The sequence below is a fragment of the Euleptes europaea genome, chromosome 20 (assembly GCF_029931775.1).
Source record: "Euleptes europaea isolate rEulEur1 chromosome 20, rEulEur1.hap1, whole genome shotgun sequence".
Taxonomy (NCBI): Eukaryota; Metazoa; Chordata; class Lepidosauria; order Squamata; family Sphaerodactylidae; genus Euleptes; species Euleptes europaea.
In genome coordinates, this window is record NC_079331.1 from 13,931,135 (window position 1) to 13,954,290 (window position 23,156).

General features: G+C 48.2%; 1 protein-coding gene across 1 annotated transcript in view; it reads right to left on the reverse strand.

Annotated features, from left to right (window-relative positions):
- The window catches only part of ADAMTS17 (ADAM metallopeptidase with thrombospondin type 1 motif 17), a 131,109-nt gene that overhangs the window by 103,778 nt on the left and 4,175 nt on the right, over nt 1–23,156 (reverse strand). Inside the window, exons 2-4 of the mRNA XM_056866116.1 lie at nt 23,046–23,129; nt 20,738–20,895; nt 17,062–17,105 (exon numbers count right to left, since the gene is read on the reverse strand). Of these exons, the coding sequence (XP_056722094.1) occupies nt 17,062–17,105; nt 20,738–20,895; nt 23,046–23,129 (286 nt within the window). The remainder of the gene's footprint in view (nt 1–17,061; nt 17,106–20,737; nt 20,896–23,045; nt 23,130–23,156) is intronic.

The following is a 23,156-nucleotide window of genomic DNA, read 5'->3' on the forward strand; positions in this document are numbered from 1 at the left end:
AGCAATAGATATACGTTGGCGCCAGCAGAATACCTGTCATTCCTGGAACAAACCAACAACGAAGGGCTTTCTCATTGGCCAGAAGAGCTGCCCTACCTTCAGCGATTCTATTTTTTTTAAATAATTTTTTTATTGTTTTCTCATTTTATACATCATAAATCAATTTCCATTAATACTTTAACAACATAAGGTAGAATCTATAAAAGTTTCTAATCTAAAAGATAACATAAAATAATTGACTTCCCCTTCATTCTCTTCTGTCCAAAATTAAATTGTATATACTTTTGCTAACAGTATCATCAGCATCAGCTGGCTGCTACAGCAGCAGGGGAAGGGATTTAAGCCATCACTTAGGCTTGGCTGATGTGCAAGCAACTTGTCACCAACCTCCTTGAGTACCTGCCTTGTTTCCCTGCTATCCTTTGGATTCCTGGTATCCTGACTTCTTGGACTGACTCTGACTAACGCCTTGGACTTCCCTTGCCTGTATTGATATCTCGGACTCTGCCTTCACTGTGAATGACCTTGGACTGTTCCCCAGACTACACTTACAGCCCTCGCTCCTCGCCTGTACCACGACAATAATCCCCCTCTATTCAGTTATTTTATAAGTATCTTATTTTATCTAGTTAATATACCTGTAATCATCCTGATATTATCACTATACCAAATAAATGTGAGGAATTAAATCAAAGAGTATCCTTTAAAACGACCCATCGAAAAATATTTTTCACAGTAAATTCTCCACATCTCCCACTCCCCCAGAAATTGTACATTATCAGTCTGATTAATATAAGCAGTAAGTTTAGCCATCTCCATCAATTCACCTTCAGCTATTCTAGAAGCCAGATTCAAGAGGCTATCAAGATTAGAATGGGGGTGTCCCTGGAAGTCGGGTGAAGTCGAGTCTATTGCGCACGATTTCTTCAGATGCTCTTTTTATAAGGAAGCAAGACTTAGGCTAATTTCCCCTCTCCCTAATCTAACAAAGACAGCGCTGAGGAAGTGAGGAATCTCCTATGGGAAGGGTCAGCCCAGACGATAAAACAAATAGCTAAATTCTGGGCTACAACATACAAGATTCGTCAGATAAAGCGAGGGATTGGCAATCTAACCTAAAATGGAGAACGTTATTTTAATCTGAGGTTTTTAGTTAATTTATCTATTTAAGAATTATATATCCTATATTTAGATGTTGAATCTTTTAATTCTACCTTGTAATCGATATATTTTAATGGCGTTGCCATATTAATAAATCTGAGTCTGAGAAGGTAAGTGTGACAATTCTTCTTCAGATATAAATTTGAAGGATCCGGGCATTTTCAGTCTCTAAACTCTTTACTAACGAAACTCAACCATGGTTTGTGGATAAATGGCTGCAGGGATTTTCTCTGTGGCATTCAGGTGTTCCCATGTACAGCAGTTAGACCCTTTCACCTCTGCATCAGAAAGTCAATCCATGGAACGACGTTGGAATGGAGAAGGCAACTCTACCCTCAGCTAAACTTGCAGGAGTCTCTCCTCGGGTTTCCAAAGTCAGCTTTTCGTTTCGCTCCTTAAGATGAGCTCACAGACTTCTTTTCCATGTTGTCACTTTCCCCAGCCATCTGCGTCAATAAAGTATTTTGGACGGAGGCAAGGAGGTGGAACGGGAGAGGAGGGAGGACAAAGAGGCCTTCAGAACAACCACCATAATATCCACCACAGAATTCGCCAGCAAGGGACTAAGGGCGCTCCCTAATGTCACAACATTCAAAGACAGAAGTCGGATGTGTAGCAACACGTGGCAAAGAACCAAATCCTTAAGAGATCAAGTCAACGTGTCTAAGCCAGTGTGGTAGAGAATACAGATAGGAAGATCAGAAGGATTTAGGTTCAAAGATTTAGGTTAAGATATACACTCATTGGAGCTCCTGGAACTCACAGGGGAAGGGGTGAAGAGGAAGAGGAAGAGGAAGAAGAAGAAGAGGAGGAGGAGGAGGAGTTGGCTTTTATACTTCGCTTTTCTCTACCTTTAAGGAGTCTCAAAGGGTTACTATGAAGGTAGAACCTGGATACTGCAAAGGGGTTACAGAAATAGATAAACAGTAAAAGGGCCAGATGTTATACCCATGATACATTAGCTTTACAGTAGACCCTTTCCAGTCACAACTCACAATTCCACTTGAGTACACACGAAGCTGCCTTATACTGAATCAGACCCTTGGTCCATCCAAGTCAGTATTGTCTACTCAGAGTGGCGGAGTCTCTCCAGGGTCTCAGACAGAGGTCTTTCACATCACCTACTACCCGATCCTTTTTTAACTGCAGATTGAACCTGGGATCTTCTGCACGCCAAGCAGATGCTCTACCCCTAAGCCACAGCCATGGTCCAACCACCTGGCGAGGGTCTCCGGCCCGTGTTTAGTCCCACTGCGTAACCATTGTAATCATCACATCATTAATTTCCTTGGAAACGTGGTTGTGTTGCTATCGGGAGGAAGCAGATCCCGCCTCCCGGTATTTGCAAACGTCGCCATTCATGGTAACCCTGGAATGGATCTTTCACAAATGGCGAGGGTCTACTCTACCTGACTTTAGCTGGTAGCTGTCTTGGCTTTCCCCCAAAGAACCATGGGAATTATATCCTCCTGGAAGTTCTCTGTTAAGATCCCTAGTTCCCCTTCACGAGTGACAATTCCAGGAACGAGGAAGGACTGTGACGCTAATTTGTACCCATACTGGGAACAAATCCACCACAGATGGTCAAGCAGTTGGAGAGTGCCTTAACAACACATAAGTTCTCCCTTTGGAGTTAGGATTGCCAGGTCCCTCTTTGCTACAGGTGGGAGGTTTTTGGGGGCAGAGCCTGAGGAGGGCAGAGTTTGGGGAGGGGAGGGGCTTCAACGCCATAGAGTCCAATGGCCAAAGCGGCCATTTTCTCCAGGGGAACTGATCTCTATCGGCTGGAGATCAGTTGCATTAGCAGGAGATCTCCAGCTAATACCTGGAGGTTGACAACCCTGCTTGGAGTTCCACAGCCCTAAATGTGCAAGCAAAACGGAGAAGCCGCGTCCCTCTCCGAAGCAGCATTCTCTTTTCAGCGCTGCACACATCGAGCCGTTGTGTTGGCAAAACACGAATAGTTCCTGTGCTCGTCGGGAGGGAGCCAAGTTGGACCGTCTCAGCGGAACGATTCCGAAGGCCTGAACTCCGAACTGATGCCGCGACACGTGGTTCAGGGAGGAATCCCAGTGTAGAAGCCATGCGTCTTCACTCCCAGCTCCAAGTATTCGTCTGGCTTCACCTCCTCAAGTCACCTGCTGACGTTGCTCCACACCCATAGTTTCAGTCGTCAGCTTTTGGGGGGACATTTTCTGTTGCGTGCGGTGGGGGGGGGTTGTTTTGGTTTTACACCAAGTGCTGAAATATCTCTGCCCTCCTATCAGATCTGGAAAGAAGCCGCTGGCGAAGGCTTCGACCCCAATAACATACCCCTCTGAACGCAGCGAAAAGCTTCTACTGTGAGTCGGTAAATAATTCGAAGGCGCTTTTTTTGTTGTTGAAAAAAAATATATGGCCGCACTGAAACCACTGCGTCAATGAAGGCTCTAAATTACATTTTGGCTCCAGCGCCGAGGCCCACGGAAGAATGAGTAGGAGAACAATACTAAAACGGCTTATCTTGAGAATCAGCAACGCCACAATCTTAATAGGCTTTGGAGGCAAATGAATTGCGCCGCGTCCTGAGCCAACTTGTCTTCTGTTGGCAGAGGAGCAAGCTTGATCCCTTTTCTTCAGAAGGGAGTTTTTAACGTGCCGTGTTGAGCAGGCCAAGAGGTTACGGTTATATTGAGTCTGGCGAAGAGAAGATGTGTGGAGATTTTAAATTGACTCTCCTGCTCCTTGCAGATATTAAGAACTGCTTTGCTAGATCTGTCCAAACTCCATGTAATCTAGCACGGTGAAAAGAATCGCAGTCCTGGTGAGGGTGGGGAAGAGTAAGAAGCCGGGCAACTGTCTAGGACTGCTGCCAAGTTGGTGATGGCTGCTGACTTGGAAGACTTTAAGAGGGGAGTGGACATGTTCACGGAGGAGAGGGTTATTCATGGCTACTTGTCAAAGTGGATACTGGTCATGATGCATGCCTATTCTCTCCAGGATCAGAGGAACAGGTCTATTATATTAGGTGCTGTGGAACACAGGCAGGATAATGCTGCGGCAGTCTTGTTTGTATGCTTCCTGGAGACACCTGGTTGGCCACTGTGTGAACAGACTGCTGGACTTGATGGGCCTTGGTCTGATCCAGCAGGGCTTTCCTTATGTTCTTATGGAGGATGGGGCAACCCAAGGCTACCAGTCCAAATGGATACTAGTCATGAGGCATACCTATTCTCTTCAGAATCAGAGGAGCCTGCCTAATATATTAGGTGCAGTGGAAGACAGGCAGGAGAATGCTGCTTCGGTCGTCTTGTTTGAGGGCTTCCTAGAGGCACCTGGTTGGCCATTGTGTGAACAGACTGCTGATGGACCTTGGTCTGATCCAGCAGGGCCTTTCTTATGTTCTTATGACCATGCCTATTCTATTAGGTGCTGTGGCAGACAGGCAGGAGAATGCTGCTGCAGTCGTCTTGCCTGTGGGCTTCCTAGAGGCACCTGGTTGGCCACTGTTTGAACAGACGGCTGGACTTGATGGGCCTTGGTCTGATCCAGCAGGGCTTTTCTTATGTTCTTATGAGCATGCCTATTATATGAGGTGCTGTGGAACAACAGCAACCCAAGGCTACTAGTCAAAATGGCTACTAGTCATGATGCACACCTATTCTCTCCAGGATCAGAGGAGCATGCCTTTTATATTAGGTGCTTTGGAGCACAGGCAGGAGAATGCTGCTGCAGTCATCTTGTTTGTGGGCTTCCCCATTTTTCTTGAACTTCATACCAAGGGCGGAAGATAGGTCAAGTGTTTGCAGGAGAGCAAATAATAAGCCTAGGTGAAGCACACCTTCTTCCCTTTTCTCTGCTGTGTCCTGGGGGGCAGGGACACGACGAGGAGATGAAGCCAGAACCCTAACTACCCCACTGACAGCAGCTGGGGGGAGTAAAAGGGTATGGGACCGAACTGCCACCCTAGTTCAAACAGCAGGAATTCAGCGCGGAGTTTGCTTCGCCGTGCCTTGTGACTGAAGGCTGAGCTTGGAATGCGGGGCGACAGAGCACCGAACATTTCCCAACAAATCTCCGGGATTAAAGGCAATGTAAACAGCTCCCGGGCGCCAAATTACGCTGAATGCATATTGTACCCAATCGGATACAACCAGTCGCTGCAATTGCTTTGCACCTGTCTGAGCTCCCCTGATCGGCATTCCTGGTTCCACCAAACACACCGTCACACAAATCAGCCTTGAAAAGAAGTCAATGTGCCCCTTCATTCTCAGCTGTGCTGATAAGAATTTGCCCTTTGCAGTACAAAATCCCCATTGCCACTAACCAACTAAAGCTGGGAGCTCTAGAAAAAGAAGAAGAGTTGGTTTTTTATATACCGACTTTCTCTACCACTTAAGGAAGACTCAGACTGGCTTACAATAGTCTTCCCTTCCCTTCCCCACAACTAGGGTTGCCAACCGCCAGGTATTAGCAGGAGATCTCCTGCTAATTGTACTGATCTCCAGACGATAGAGATCAGATCGCCTGGAGAAAAATGGCCGCTTTGGCAATTGAACTCTATGGCATTGAAGTCCCTCCCCTCCCCAAACCCCGCCCTCCTCAGGCTTTGCCCCCAAAAATATCCCACCGGTGGCGAAGGGGGGCCTGACAACCCTACCCACAACAGATGCCCTATGAGGTAGGTGGGGCTGAGAGAGTGTGACTAGCCCAAGGTCACCCAACTGGCTTCATGTGTAGGAGCAGGGGGGGGTCACCCTTCCCTGGCAGAGCTGGGCTCAGGGTGGCTTACAATATAAATACAATCAATCAATCAATCAGTCAGTCAATCAATCAATCAATATGTATAATTCACATCCTGGCTGCATCAGAATGGTTTTGTATAGACATAGTACATGGCAATATAAGAAGAAGAGTTAGTTTTTATATGCCGATTTTCTCTACCGCTTAAGGGAGACTCAAACCGGCTTACAATCACCTCTCCTCCCCACAACAGACACCCTGTTAGGTGGGGCTGAGAGAGCTCGGAGAAAACCATGGCTGGCCCAAGGTAACCCAACTGGCTCCGTGTAGAGGAGTGGGGAATCAAACCCAGTTCTCCAGATCAGAGTCCACCACTCTTATCCTATCCACTACACCACACTGGCTCTACCGGAAGCCCATTGCGATTGAATATTATTCCGTGCTTCCATGTGCGATTGAAAATTACTCTGTATTTACTATTGTATATACACTTACCTTATTGTATTCTATATTTATTGCTAATCATTGCTCTGGAGTTTTACCCTTGGGGTACAGTGATGTGAGGCTCCTCCTCAGAATACAATTAATTGCAGTTGCTGTGTATGTGCTTTATTGAAGCTTTGTTCAAGTGCATAATTTTGATTTCTCAACCTCTAGGTACTAGCTGGAGATCTCCTGCTATCACAACTGATCTCCAGCCGATAGACATCCGTTCACCTGGAGAAAATGGCCGCTTTGGCAAATGGACTCTATGGCATTGAAGTCCCTCTCCTCCCCAAACCCTGCCTTCCTCAGGCGCCGCCCACAAAACCTCCAGGTATTTCCCAACCTGGAGCTGGCAACCCTAGATACTAGATCATTTAACAGCAAATTATTCCTCTGAATCCACTGTTTCTTTATATACAGCGTTCATAGATCTGAAATCGGTCTGCGACTCAATATCTAGAACTATTTTATGGGATAAATTGAAAGCGCCTACAACTGACACACGCCTATTATTTCTGATTCAAGCCTTATTTGAAAATACTTCTATCAGGATAAGATGTAATCCCCAAGGCCATTCGGCAGAGGCTATAAGAATGGAGAAAGTCAAGTCAAGTTTATTAATACCGTCTATTTGACCAGCCAGAAGTTAGTTTATCATATTGTCCAACTTGATAAAACTGTAAAAACTGTTACAAATTACAAGAATTGATAAAAAAATTCTGGTATTAATAAGATACAGAAAATTAGTGCATGACACAGAAGTGGCTTGCCAATTTAAGATTACTAAAAATAGTAAAAGAGTTTAACAGTTTTTTCCCACCCTAATTTTGCATATTTTAATTGCAACGGCGCAGAATTTAGCAGTTATTATTTCTGATTCAAGCCCATTTGAAAATACTTCTGTTAGGATAAGATGTAATCCCCAAGGCCATTCGGCAGAGGCTATAAGAACGGAGAAAGGGGTTAAACAGGGCTTCATGTGCCCTTCAACTTCCTAAACTCTTGTTAGGGGTATGCGGGGCGGAGGGGGGGGGGTGTTTCCCAAACCAAACCAGACAAATCAGCCCGTTCAAAGCCCTGTGACGCCAGCAAGATTGCTGCACAAAAGCCGGCCTTTTCAGCCCTGCTGACCAAGGAATAAAAGTACAGACACTCAACCTAATTCCAAACTAAACAAATGTGTGTGGGGGGGGGGCTCGGACTCAGAGAGTCCAAGAGAGAGAGAGTCCGAGAGGGAGAGACAGAGACACAGAGAGAGAGAGAGATGTTGGCGGTATGCTAAAGAGCAACATGCCATGACCGTCCATATTTGACTAATGAATATGTCTGGAAAGGCTCTTGGAGGCGCAACGAGAAACTGGCAAAAGGCCAAAAAATAAAAAAATACCCCAAAAGGAAAGAAATCAGCATTAAAGATTTATCTCAGTGTTGCGATTAAGTAGAATTTGTATTCTCCCCCAATAGAGAAGCTGCCGGGGGGTTAACGTTGTCGCTAGACTCCTGTTTTATTTGACAGTGTCGGAAAACCGCGGACTATCGGCCAAAAAAGGGTACCTCTGACATACAAGTTAACAAGTGCCACCTTCGGATATTTCGCCAGGTCAGCCCGAATAGCCCCAGCTTAGCCTGATCTTGTCAGAACTTGGGAGAGCAGCAGGGTTGTCCGTGGTCAACGCTTGGATGGGAGACCACCGGCATTGCTGTGCAGAGGAAGGCAATGGCAAATTACCTCTGCAGGGGTAGTGGTTAAGAGCAGTGAGTTTGGAGCGGTGAACTCTGATCTGGAGAACCGGGTTTGATTTCTAAGTGACACTCCAGGAGTCCCCCTAATCTCTAAGGTCAAGACCATAGAGACATGGGGGAAAACTCCTAGCCTGTCATTATGGAGGCCGTTTTTCTGGACATATTTTTTTCTCCTCCTCAACTTCTAAAGGCTGGGGGATTGGGGTCCATGCTGGGGGTTGCACCGTTGAGGGTGGGGAAATGGCAAGCCAGGCAGAGGCGCAAGCGTGGCAACCAGTTGTATTTCTGCCTGTCCCCAACAATCCTCTATTTCTTGTGATGTCTGAATGCTGCCAGGTTTGCACGAGATGGTAGCTCACAGTCGGATCCTATGAATGTTTACCGTGAAGCAAGGTTGCCATTCAAAATGGGATTTCCTGAACCCGCAACATGCCTAGGACTAGGCTTGCTATGTCCCTCTTTGCTACTGGTGGGAGGTTTTTGGGGCGGAGCCTGAGGAGGGCGGGGTTTGGGGAGAGGAGGGACTTCAATGCCACAAAGTCCAATTGCCAAAGCAGCCATTTTCTCCAGGTGAACTGATCTCTTTTTGGACACCTTTAGGGTCACTTTTGATTTGCTGCTCTTTCTCTTTGAGCAACGTGCATTCTATCAGTTTTGTGTATTGCCCTAGTTGCAATGTGTATTGCTGTTCCGTTTCCATTACATTTTTGATTTTGAGCCTGCGTGTGGTTTTTTTGGGTTTGCTATACCACCTGGAGGTTGGCAACCCTACCGAGGACTGCAGCGCAGAGTAACCCAATTTTATGTTTATTCGGAAGTCAGTTCTGCTGCATTCGGTGGGCCTGACTCACAGAGAAGCGCAGCTCTAAAGTTATTTTGGCAGAGACTCATACGCCCTTTGGCCCCTTCAAGGGTTTTTCAGGCCCCACAGGCGCCCAACGGTGGTTCATCAGCCCACGCGAGCCCCCTTTCATTTCTGCTCGCTTTCTCCCACACTCTACTCCAGTCCTCGCCGGACCGCTCTTTAAACGCTCTGGCAACATCCAAGAGCGATCGACTCCAAGAGCTGCAAATCTCTCCACGGGACGTCCCGCCTCCAGATCTAACTTGCCTAAGCTGTTCTTGTCTTCAAAAGAGACCATGCCTCACACACCCGGTAGCGGGGAAGGATTCCAGAAGCCCCGTGTTGACATTTGTTTGGCTTCTGGTCCTTCGCTGGACATCGGTGAAGCTTGTGCCTTCAGCCCCGTCCAACTCCATCTAGGATTGCCTACTTTCTGAGATATGCAAAGCCTTTGGCGGTACGGGGACAATGAAAGGGAATTCAGCTGTCCCGGCTGATCAGGCGATGCTTTGTTTGTTGGTGCCCTTTGAAGCAGCGGCGAAAAATGTTCATTTCAAAGACGCTACCAAAGCCAAGAGGGCTGGGAGGGGACCCCAAATCACCTAAGCTGCTTGGCTAAGGATAAAAGAAATCATCAATTTACTACGCCCTTTCTGGGCATTACATTTTTGGCACCGGCCCGCCATTTGCCGGCTTGCAGTGGGCATACCCCCGCCCTTACTCCCACCACCCCCACACTCAAAGAGATTGAGAAGTGGTACAAAGAATACTTTGGTTGTGCTTTGGTCACATGATGAGAAGAGAAGAGTCACTGGAAAAGGCAGTCAAGCTAGGAGAAGTTGAAGGCAGCAGGAGAAGAGGAAGACCCAACAAGAGATGGATTGACTCTTTAAAGGAAGCCACGGCCCCCAATTTGCAAGATCTGAGCAAGGCTATTAAGGATAGGACAACCTGGAGGACATTGATTCATAGGGTCGCCATGAGTCGGAAGTGACTTGACGGCATTTCACACACACTCACACACAGAATAGCCAGAAAATGGCCTCCATAGTAATGGTCTAAAAATTTGCTCGTGTCTTTATGGTGTTTACCATAGAGACTAGGAGAAATTCCTAGAGCGTCTCCCAGAAACGACATCACATCTTCCTCAGCTGGCACCCTGCAAATTGTCCAGCGTTTGCTGAGCCAGTGCTTGCAACCCTATTTCGTTGTTCCCGTCTCACTTACCCAGAGGGCATGCGCCCAGTGATCACATGAATACATGAAGCTGCCTTATACTGAATCGAACCCTTGGTCCATCAAAGTCAGTATTGTCTACTCAGACTGGCAGCGACTCTCCAGGGTCTCAGGCAGAGGTCTTTCACATCACCTCCTCGCCTGGTCCCTTGAACTGGAGGTGCCGGGGATTGAACCTGGGACCTTCTGCATGACAAGCAGAGGCTCTGCCACTGAGCCACGGCCCCTCCTTCCGATCTGCACCACCGCCATTCCGTGCGAGATGTTTTCAAGCTTCAGTGAGTGTGAATGTTTCCAGCCGCGTGTGCTGAAAGCTGGAAAATATGCATAACTGCCCTGCTCACGCAAAATGGAAATCATGCATCTCAGGAGAAGTGCAAGGAGCATGAAGCCAAAGTGACAAGCACATAAAAAGGGGCTTTGATAACGATACATCCATGGCAAAAGCTTTGGCAGTTTTGGACAGCTGGAGGCCTCCGGAACACGGCTTTCACCTTCAAGCATCACATGACACTCTCCCCCCTGGGGCAGAGTATGAAACATAGCCAAGGATTCAAAGCAGATAAAAGGAAGTCTTTCTTCACACAACACATAGTTAAATTGCGGAACTCCCTGCCCCAGGATGCGGTGGTGATGGCTGCCCACTTGGAAGGCTTTAAGAGGGGAGTGGACATGTTCACAGAGGAGAGGGCTATCCATGGCTACTAGTCAAAATGGACACTAGTCATGATGCATATCTATTCTCTCCAGGATCAGAGGAGCAGGCCTATTATATGAGGTGCTGTAGGACACAGGCAGGATAATGCTGCTGCAGTCGTCTTGCTTGTGGGCTTTCTAGAGGCCCCTGGTTGGCCACCGTGTGAACAGACTGCTGAACTTGATGGGCCTTGGCCCGATCCAGCAGGGCCTTTCTTATGTTCTATGACAGATTCCTCAAATTCAAATGCAACCACTCCCTCAGAAATCCAGTGTCACTACCGGCAACCATCCTCAGGATTTGCTCGATCACCACAAGATGGTTTTTGTTTGCTTCTATTCCATTTGCTTGGCATAGAGACCCTGGACTTCCTCAGAAGTCTCCCGCCCAAAGGCTAAACAGGTCCGACCCTGCTTAGCCTCTGAGATCTGATGAGATCGGACTAGCCTGGTTCATCCAGGTCAGGGCGAGGGTGATATACCTGCTACTGATTTTGAAAAACGTTGGCAAAAAGCTCACTGGTACCTGGGGGGGAGAGGATGGAAGGAGGGGACCTGAGCCTGAGGAGGATGGGGCTTGGGGAGGGGACTAGGCTTGCCAGGCCCCGTGGCCCAACCGGCAGGAGCTTTCCCGGGGTGTGGCTGCGGCGCACAATGTGCGCGCACGCTGGGTGCAGCATGCGTGCACACCCCGCGCGACATGCCTACATCACTTCTGGGTGTACCCGGAAGTGACGTGGATGCTCTAGCGATCTCGGCCAAAACTCTACAGTTCCCATAGAGTTTTAGCTGAGGTTGCCAGCGCGTCTGCGTCGCTTCTGGATAAACCCGGAAATGACGTGCGTGCAGCGCGTACACGCGTTGCCCACCAGCCCTCAGCTGGTCGGCGGGCAGCCCAGTAGTTTGGCAGGATTTTACCCGCCACAACCAGGCATTTGGCAACCCTAGAGGGGAGGGACTTCCATGCCATAGAGCCCAATTGCCAAAGCCACCATTGTCTCCAGGTGAACTAATCTCTATCGGCCGGAGATCAGTTGTAATAGTGGGTAGGGTGGCCAACCTCCAGGTACTAGGTGGAGATTGCCTGCTGTTACAACTGATCTCTAGCCGATAAAGATCAGTTCTCCTGGAGAAAATGGCCATTTTGTCAATTGGACTCTAGGCCATTGAAGTCCCTCTCTTCCCCAAACCCCACCCTCCTCAGCCTGCACCCCAAAAACCTCCCACCAGTGGCGAGGAGGGACCTGGGAACCCTAGTATCGGGAGCTCTCCGGCCAGCACCTGGAGACCCCACAGCATACGTTTGTCTGTAATTGCTTTTTTGCCATAAGTGCTTGAGATTTCCAGTAGCACCTGGAGGTTGGCAACCCTGTGCTCACTCCTCATCCTCAAAACAGACCAAAGGGTTACATGCAAACCAGCCCTCACAAAAGGGAGCTCGGATTCTGGCAACCCACGCAATGGCTCATCTCGCCTTCTTCCCCAGGATATTAAGAGCGAGACGCTGCGCTCTCCCCGTTTGGCTGGCTCGGAGGGAGCGTGGCTGGAACGGAGCTCTGGGCAGGAAACAGGAGACCTGACTCAAGTCACAACCGGAGAGATACAGGCCCCAGGCTGTCGGGTGCAGACTGCAGACTGTTTAACTAGCTTCGGGGGTGGAGGGCCCCCCAGGACGCCGAGACTGGAGAAAAAAGCCACCCCTTCTGCTTTTCCATCACCGGTTCTTCACCTCTCGTTCCGTCTCTGGAGATCTGCAGAGAGACTCGCCTCTCCCTTCAAATCCTCCCTTTTTCAGGGGTGGGGAAACGAGGAAAAAAATCCCCGCTGTCCTTCGGAGCTGGGTAACCGAACGAGCCAGTGCATAGCGAACGCCAGCAAACTCTTTTCCAGCCCCAATGTGGTTGTTCTGCTTCTTGGAGCGGCCGGCAAAGCTCTCCTCCCGCAAATGCATACTTACATACTTTCCCCCCATTTTTGAGCACGGTTCAGCCATTATGTAACCTTCAGAGCTACCTTGGCAGTGGGATTCCATTCCCCCCAAAGCGGGCCATTCCAGCAAGGACGCCCGGCCAAAATACAAAAGCAAACCTCCTGGTGCCATTCTGCTCCAGCGAGCAATAATCTTTTCTTTGGGGGGGGGGGTGTTTTTGTTTCCAAGCAAGTTATTTCAATTTCTGCAGAACCCGGATCTGCTGGGACGTCTGGGTTAACATGAGGTGAATGGAGAATGTGCATAAACACCAGCTACCATGGAGAGGAGGAGGAGGAGGAGGAGGAGGAGGAAGAAGAGGAAGAGGAGGAGGAAGAGGAAGAGGAGGACAAGGATAAGAAGAAGGAGGAGGAGGAGGGGGAGAAAGAGGAGGAGAAGGAGGAGGAGGAGGAAGAGGAAGAGGAGGAGGACAAGGATAAGAAGAAGGAGGAGGAGGAGGAGAAAGAGGAGGAGGAGGAGGACAAGGATAAGAAGAAGGAGGAGGAGGAGAAGGAGAAGGAAAAGGAGGAGAAGAGGTGGTTTTTATATGCCGACTTTCTCTACCACTTAAGAGAGACTCAAACTGGCTTACAATCAGTTGTAAGCTTCCCCCCCTCCCCACAAAAGACACCCTGTGAGGTAGGTGGGGCTGAGAGTGTGTGACTAGCCCAAGGTCACCCAGTTGGCTTCATGTGTAGGAGCGGGGAAAGAAATCCAGTTCACCAGATTAGCCTCCGCCGCTCGTGTGGAGGAGTGGGGGATCAAATTCGGTTCTCCAGATCAGAGTCCACGGCTCCAAACCACCACTCTTAACCCCTACACCACGCTGGCGCCACAAAGAGGGAAGGGTGCACGTTCACCAATCGATACACATAGTCTCTAAGAAATGCCAGGGAATTGACAGCCACTGCCAGGTCAAGGGGGGAATTCCACACACTGTTCGGGCAAGAAGCAGTCACTATGTGATGCAGGAAGAGAATGTAAATCCATCGGAAGGGTTTTGTACAGAGAATGTGAGCGAAACTGCAAACTGGTGTGTTGTTTAGGGGTTCGTTCGGGTTATTATTATGATTTTTGCAAATTCTCGATCAATATGGATAGCCTGTATGGATAGTGATGTAGGGTTGCCAACCTCGCCAGTCTTCTTCTTCCTGCGCCTGTGGGATTTATAAGCATATGAACTGTACACAAGTCCTAAGGGATTACAAGTGATTGAATGAGATAAGAAGAATCCTTGCCTGTGGTACATTGTTGTATCGAGTTTGTACTCTTAGCATCTTGTAAGTTTCCTTTGTTAATTTTTGTAGTTTTCACTTTGGCACTAAATTCGCTTTTTCATTGAATACTTGCTTGTGTACATTTTTTAGAGCCATTACTGCTCTTTTCCTTTAGCTTGACTATCGTAGTATATGTGCAATTTCTGCTCCAACCTCCAGGTGCTAGCTGGAGATGTCCTGCTATTACAACTGATCTCCAGCCGATAGAGATCAGTTCACCTGGAGAAAATGGCCACTTTGGCAACTGGACTCTAGGGCATCGAAGTCCCTCCCCTCCCCAAACCCCGCCCTCCTCAGGCTCCACCCCAAAAACCTTTCGCCAGTGGGGAAGAGGGACCTGGCAACCCTAAGGTGATGCCAGAGACAGAGCTTCACGAACTAGCAGTTTGGGACCTTTTAATAATACGGATTCAAAATAACAGAATTCCAAACCTTGGCACCACCCATCAGTCGGAGGGAAGGCAGCCTGGTACAGCCCAGTCCTGCCATATCTTGGAAGTTAAGCCGGCTCGATTCTTGGACGGATGCCCGCCAAAGAAGACTCTGCAAAGGAAGTCTTGAATCCTGTTGCTGGGGTCGCCATAAGTCAGTCGCAACTTTATGGCACTGACCTCCTTAGGTAAATATCCGCTACCCTGACATGGATAGCCCAGGTTAGCCTGATCTCATCAGATCTCGGCAGCTAAGCAGAGTCAGCCCTGGTGTAGTGGTTAAGAGCGACGGACTCTAATCTGGAGAACCGGGTTTGATCCCCCACTCCTCCACGCGAGTGGCGGACGCTGATCTGGTGAACCGGGTTGGTTTCCCCACCCCTCCACATGAAGCCAGCTAGGTGACCTTGGGCTAGTCACAGCTCTCTTAGAGCCCTCTCAGCCCCACCTACCTCACAGGGTGTCTGTTGTGGGGAGGGGAAAGGAAGGTGATTGTAAGCCGATTGATGCTTCCTTAAGAGGTAGAGAAAGTTGGCATATAAAAACCAACTCCTTCTTTTTCTTTCTTTTTCTTTCTTTCTTTCTTTCTTTCTCTTTCTTTCTCTCTCTCTCTCTTTCTCTCTCTCTCTCTCTCTCTCTCTCTCTCTCTCTCTTTCTTTCTTTCTTTCTTTCTTTCTTTCTTTCTTTCTTTCTCTCTCTCTCTCTCTCTCTCTCTCTCTTTCTCTGTCTCTGTCTCTCCTAACAGAAAGACTGGCCCATTTTACATTCTCTCCCCTAAGCACCAAGTTGAAGAGGAACAAATGTGGTGATAACAAATAACAGGATCTGAAGTTTTTACATGGAATTTTCCAGTTGTGTCAACCGAATGAAGGCTCCTCGCCATTCTAGCCACCCTGACAGTACACAGAACAAGAAAGCCAGAAAACACGTTGCAAGTTATGCTTTAAAAAAAAGACTTATGAATAGAGACGCCGGTCCCTCAGAGGTAGCATGTGTCTTCCATCAGGTTGGTTTTAGCACGCAGATTGCCCCAGCCATGTGCTGTTCTGTAGCCACATCTGGACCCAGGTACACAGCTTAAATACTTCCTCCATGGAAATATGGTTTCCATTGGGTTGGAAGACAATGAGGGTGTTGTGAACCACAATGGCCCTCGTTTCTGAAAAGCAGAGATTCGGTGGCAATCTCGTGAACATTGAAACAGAAGGTATCCTTCCCCTGTGACCATGTTTATGTCCTCTGTCTCCTGCAATTGTCCTTCACACACCAGAAGGAAATGAGAAGAATCAAGGGAAGGGCCCGACCACGGCAAGTGAGTTTACTTTACAAGAACCTGGGGGTCCCAGAGGGCCAAGCACACTCCCATTAACAATCATGGCCATCCAGAAATAAATGACATTATTCTTTCATGACTCCTTTCCTTTCCTTCTTTCAAGCTCCCTTGACCAAAGAGTCCTGAGTAGTAGAAGAAGAAGAGTTGGTTTTTGGAGGAGGAGGAGGCGGAGGAGAAGGAGAAGAGTTGGTTTTTATATGCTGACTTTCTCTACCACTTAAGGGAGACTCAAACCGGCTTACAATCACCTTCCCTTCCCCTCCCCACAACAGACACCCTGTGAGGGAGGTGGGGCTGAGAGAGCTCTAAGAGAGCTGTGACTAGCCCAAGGTCACCCAGTGAGTTTTCGTGGCAGGGTGGGGATTTGAACCTGGGTCTCCCAAATCCAAGCTTGGCACTTTAACTAGCACTGTTTGTTGGTTTCTATCACCATCCATGGCAGTTCTTCTCAACTTGCCACTCACCAAGCTGAGGTCCAACCCATTAGCCATTCATTGAGATTTGCCAGCTGCAATCACAACAAGCAAAACCAGGTAGGGTTGCCAGCCTCCAGGTACCAGCTGGAGATTTCCTGCTATTACAACTGATCTCCAGCTGATAGAGATCAGTTCACCTAGAGAAAATTGCCGCTTTGGCAATTGGACTCTATGGCATTGAAGTCCCTCCCCTCCACAAACCCCACTCTCCTCAGGCTCCCACCGATGGCGAAGAGGGACCTGGCAACCCTGAAACCAGGAGGTTACACATTTCATTTATCTTGGGTCGCAAGCGGTTCAGGCTTGCTACGGGATAGAAACTATTGTTGGCGTTCGGATGTAGAATTACCGACCAGCCGTAAAACAAACATCTTGACGTTACGTCTGGTCAATTACCATGTACTTTTCACTCAAAGTGTTTGGTTGTGTTTCCTGTACTCTTCAGTCCAGGGACGTTCCATACTTACTAACAAATAAGCAAGATTTTAAGGCAGCAACAGCTATCCAGCATGCAAAACCATCTTCGGGATGTGATGCTTTGAGTCACAAAGTTAACCGAAACAAATGAAGAAGCGAATCAGCTGCCTGATCCGGTCAGCAGCACAGAAAATGAGGTCTGAGTTGGGAGAAGTTCATTTTAAACTAGAGCAGCAGCGATGAAACGCAAGAGGCGCATGAGTTACTTACCCACGGTGTCACAGGGCTCATCTTTGTGGACACAAAAATCTGTCCTACAAATAATAATAAAAAATAACCATAATTATACTCATTTGGAGATGCAGTCTCAGAACAATCCAAGCGCTTCCTGTACATTTTTTCAACATTTCTCCCACATCTCGCCCTGAATCCTAAAACGTCAGAACGTGGAAATTTTGTATATAAAATTTATACACAAACGTGTACATTTAGTTTTATGCATCTACCGCAGGCCTGCAATTAAAGAAAAAGAGGGTGCCATATTTGAGCTGTGCCATATTATTCTGTGGGTGCAGCCAAAGGGGAGTTTGCATTCCATGAGCAACCAGTCAGGAAAGGTGAACTGATCTCTGTCGCCTGGAGATCAGTTGTAATGGTGGGAGATCTCCAGCCACCGCCTGGAGGTTTGGTAAACCAAAGTTAGCGTGCTGTAGATAATTAGCAAACAGAAAACTGCAACAATCTGCAAACAATACTTCTTTATGCTACAAAAAGCATATAAAGATACAACCAGTATCTAATACAGTGGTGGACAGTGTCCAAAGTTACATATATGGCCACAATAAGAAGAAAAATCCTAGAACATAAGCTAGGAACGTGTCTTTCTTTCCAAGAGGTAAGGTGATGGAACAATCCTACAGAAGTCCGGTTTCCTTTCTGTTTCGGCTTAAAGTGACAGCCTTCCTCAGGGGCCAACGCTAGCTGTAAATTACAATGCTTCCGCGTTGGCCATTGTAATATGTTCTAGGATTTTTCTTCTTATTGTGGCCATATATGTAACTTTGGACACTGTCCACCACTGTATTAGATACTGGTTGTATCTTTATATGCTTTTTGTAGCATAAAGAAGTATTGTTTGCAGATTGTTGCTGTTTTCTGTTTGCTAACCGCCTGGAGGTTGGCAACCCTAGGTATGCATCACGCCTCGCATCCATTTTGACGAGTAGCCACGGATAGCCCTCTCCTCCATGAACATTCCCCCTCCCCTCTTCATGAACATGTCCACTCCCCTCTTCAAGCCTTCCAAGTTGGCAGCCATCACCACATCCTGGGGCGGGGAGTTCCACAACCGAACTATTTGGGGACTGCACCCCCCCCCCCCGAAAGCATTTCCAAGCCCGGTCTCCCAACTGTGATCCCTTGCCCCTCAGCGGTGCAATGCGGAGGATTAAAAATTGCAAGCGACACCTCGGCTTGTCGTCTCTTTCCTTTTGCATATGAGGCGCTCAGTCATCGCTGCCCCCCGCCCTGGTAATGACAGCCCTCCGAAACGATCTCGTTCAGACGGAAACAAGACAAACGCCAGGCTCCTCGCAGCAAAAACCAAAGAATTCAGGGCTGCTCCGTCATGTCTGAGCGCTTGAAAGACAAGCCTTCCCACAAGGCACCTGATGACATTTCCCTCTCGTCCCAGCTGGCTCGAGCCCTCTCGCAAGAGTTCCCAGCGCCAGCTCGACAGAAGTTTATTTAAGGATTTATTATGTTATATAAACCGGTAAATCCTCCAGATGCTTTTTATTGTGAACTTTAGAGTAAGTGGCAGGCGGCACCGGTTGGAGGGGGGGGTGAAACCCTCTCCCCTGAGGGGATCGCGAGAGTCACAAATAAAAGCAGATTTCTTCCTCTCGCACTGATCCGGAGGGACCCTGACGGCGACGAGGGGAAAGGGCAGGCAGTCTGGCATGCACCCTGTCAAGAACGGGACACCAACGAACCCTTCTGCGTTTGACCGCAGGGAGTGGGAAATAATGTCATGCCTACAGACCAGCCAGCGTGGTGTAGTGGTTAAGAGTGATGGTTTGGAGCGGCGGGCTCTGATCTGGAGAGCCGGGTTTGACTCCCCGCTCCTCCACATGAGCGGTGGACGCTAATCTGGTGAACCAGGTTGGTTTCCCCACTCCTCCACATGAAGCCAGCTGGGTGACCTTGGGCTAGTCACAGCTCTCTTAGAGCTCTCTCAGCCCTCACAGGGTGTCTGTTGTGGGGAGGGGAAGGGAAGGTGATTGTAAGCCAGTTTGATTCTTCCTTAAGTGGTAGAGAAAGTTGGCATATAAAAACCAACGCTTCTTCTTTTTCTAACATTAGGTCCCTGGGAGAAATTGGCTGCTTTGGAGGACGGGCTCTATGGCATTATATCCCACTGAGGTCCCTTCCTTCCCCAAGCCCTGACCTCCCCAAGGAGGAGGAGGAGTTCCACAGCTTGTGGAACTCCCTGCCCCAGGATGTGGTGATGGCTGCCAACTTGGAAGGCTTTAAGAGGGGAGTGGACATGTTCATAGAGGAGAGGGCTATTCAGGGCTACTAGTAAAAAAAATGGATATTAGTCATGATGCATACCTATTCTCTCCAGGATCAGAGGAGCATGCCTATTATATTAGGTGCTTTGGAACACAGGCAGGATAGATGCTGCTGCAGTCGTCTTGCTTGTGGGCTACCTGGAGGCACCTGGTTGGCCACTGTGTGAACAGACTGCTGGACTTGGTGGGCCTTGGGCTCATCCAGCATGGCTTTTCTTATGTTCTTATGAGGCTGACCCTCAAAAAGCTGGGTCTTGGGGGTAAGATTAAAAACATCAAAATAAACCAACTCCCGCTGTTGGAAACCCCAGGCCTGCTTTTTCCTGGCGTAACCATTTCAGCTGGACACCCAGCCACTTCCACAGACTCCGCCACTAGGCAGTGTGGGGAGTATCCAGACACACACACCCACACACACTTTGAAAGCCAGAGTTTAAAATGCACACACAAGGCTCCACGCAGCCACGCTGAGTTTTGTGTCGAGGGAGCCAAGCCAGCCGAGCCAAGAGGTCTTCCAACCAAATGCACTGTCCTTTCCTCTATGCAGGGGAAAGTTCAAATAGTACAGTAAAAAGAAAGAGAGAGAGAGAGAGAGAGAAATATACAGGAAGGGAAGGGCCTCAACAACATAAGGCAGGCTTATTTTACTGGGGGAAATGTGGTTTTGCTGAAGGCTGGAACTCGCCGATGCCCAGTTCTCTCACAAAACCAGAGAACCGTCCCCCTCCTTTAACCAAAGCAGTGGTAGAAAGAGCTCCCCAGCAATTATTTTGGTTTTTAGTGCAAACCTCTCCAATCCAGCTGATTCAGAGAGGATCCTGAGAGGTTCCTCCCCTCCCTTTCCCCCCCACCTCACATGCCTGGCTGCAAAAATATTTGGCAGGACTTCCAGCATTTTGGTTTGTTCTGTAAATCAGCTGGGGCGGGGAAGGGAAATGGTTACTGTGTGTGATGTAGGGTTGCCAGGTTCCTCTTCGCCACCAGTGGGAGGTTTTTTGGGGAGGGCACAGAGCCTGATCTGGTCAGATCTCAGAAGCTAAGCAGGGTCAGCCCTGGTTAGTATTTGGATGGGAGACCACCAAGGAAGTCCAGGGGTGCTGTGCAGAGGAAGGCACTGGCAAACCACCTCTGTTAGTCTCTTGCCTTGAAAACCCTACCGGGTTGCTATAAGTCGGCGGCGAGTTGACAGCACTTTACAAGCACACAGTCCATTTGAGGTTCCCATTGGGAAGACGCGACTACGTAAGCGAAGTAAATAGATTAAATCAACTCCCCGAGACTTGACCGGGCCCTGCTATCAAGAAGCAGCCAAATGGAGCTGGGGGGAGAAGGAAGGAGCCCTAGAAAAACCTCCTGGAGGAAGCGCCCACCTGGTAACAAAGACAGCTGCATCCACCGGAAGGGTGTCGTCGCGGGCGCCAGGAACATGATTGTTTCCAAGATACTTTGCGCCGCCAAACTCTTCGTTTTGCCAGTGGCAAAAGCTCTCCAGAGACCTTTCCCCGTGGTGCCCAATGGACAGCTCGGCCTTCGGGAAACAAATGGGATGATACCATGAGAACAGGTAAAAGCATATATTGTAAGTTTTAACTATAATAAATTTGTAGTGCTGCTAGTATTGTTATTGGATCACTCTTTAGGAGCACTCCTGTCTTATTGTATTTTCATTTGTTTGGGCGGTTGGAAACTGTCTTCTGTATATGCTTCTGTGTTTGGCTGTTAGCCATATTTTTAATAAATGGTTGTGCTGCTAATATTTTTTTTAAAGGCTGATTAAGAGGCATAGTATATTACTAGTATTATAGCATTATATAATAGCAATCAAATACGGCAATTCATTTAGCTTGTGTGAAGGCCAGAGTATACGTCTAGATATTTCTCACTTTGTTGAAGACTTATTTTTTTCCTAAAGATTTAAGGAGGAGTTCTTAGAATAATGCAAAAGGATATAGAAGGATTCAGATCTGCTCCAGACAGTAATTGATGAAGGTCTCGTTGCAGATATATATGCATAAGGTGTGATTGTGGTATGTTGTCTGTTTTGTTTTATGCGGTTTTTTAAAAATATTAAAATTTTGTTTAAAAAAGGAAACAAATGGGAATTGGAGAGAGAAAAACAGAGTCGACCCAAGTGGCAGATCATCATGCCATACAGCACACCTGGGGCTACCAACAGCGTAGTAACTAAAGGTATTCGCATCGAAGCAATCAAATCAATAATGCAGAGGATAGGACTCACAATGATGGGTATACATTACAGGCAGAAAGGTACCGGCTGGACATTAGGAAGACATTTTTGAGACTAAGAGTAGTTCATCAGTGGAATGGGCTGCCTAGGGAGGTGGTGAGCTCCCCCTCACTAGCAGTCTTCAAGCAGTGGCTAGACGAACACTTGTTAGGGATGCTTCGGACCAGGAGTGTGAAACATAAGGCCCACGGGCTGGATCCGGCTCCTTGGGAGCTCTTATCTGATCCATGAGCCAGCCAAGGCACCCCACCCCCACTCTCGATCTGGGCTGGAGAGGCATGGCCCGGCCCGACCAAGGGACATTTGTGTCATATCCAGCCCTAGGGTTGCCAACCTCCAGATAGTAGCTGGAGAGCTCCTGCTATCACAACTGATCTCCAGCCGATAGAGATCAGTTGACCTGGAGAAAATGGCCACTTTGGCAATTGGACTCTATGGCATTGAAGTCCCTCCCCTTCCCAAACCTTGCCTTCCTCAGGCACCACCCACAAAACCTCCAGGTATTTCCCAGCCTGGAGCTGGCAACCCTATCCGGCCCTCGTAACAATTGAGTTTGACACCCTTGCTTTAGGCTGATCCTGCCCTGAGCAGGAGGTTGGACTAGATGGCCTTTATGGACAATTCCAACTCTATGATTCTTGAGCTAACTCCTGTAGGCCCTGCCTTAACAGGAAGTGACCCTACATGGTGGCCTAGAGCTGCAGTTCACTCGTCAGATCTCAGAAGCTAAGCAGGGATGGCCATGGTTAGTACTGGGATGGGAGACCACCAAGGAAGTCCAGGGTTGCTATCATCCAAGTCATAAGAACGTAAGAAAGGCCCTACTGGATCAGACCAAGGCCCATCAAGTCCAGCAGTCCGTTCACACAGTGGCCAACCAGGTGCCTCTAGGAAGCCCACAAACAAGACGACTGCAGCAGCATTATCCTGCCTGTGTTCCACGGCACCCAAAATAATAGGCATGCTCCTCTGATACTAGAGAGAATAAGTATGCAGCATGACTAGTATCCATTTTAACTAATAGCAATGAATACCCCTTTCCTCAATGAATATCTCCACTCCCCTCTTCAAGCCCTCCAAGCTGGCAGCCATCACCACATCCTGGGGCAGGGAGTTCCACCATTTAACTATGCGTTGTGTGAAAAAATACTTCCTTTTATCTGTTTTGAATCTCTCACCCTCCAGCTTCAACAGATGACCTCGCGTTCTAGTATCATGAGAGAGGGAGAAAAACTTCTCCCTGTCCACTCGCTCCACACCATGCATAATTTTATAGACCTCTATCATGTCTCCCCTCCGCCGCCTTCTTTCCAAGCTAAACAGCCCTAAGCGTCTTAACCGCTCCCCATAGGACATAAGTCACTATTTTAAGCAACTGATTCACACCCACACAACCCTTGACAGCTGAGTGAAAGCTTGTTGAAACTTACAGGACGACTCCGAAGGAGGACAAGCTTGGTCACTCGAATGTTGACTTTAACTCCGAGGCTCTGGTGTTGGAACATGTTGTACACCTGGTGGGAAGGCAGAAGAGTCAGAAT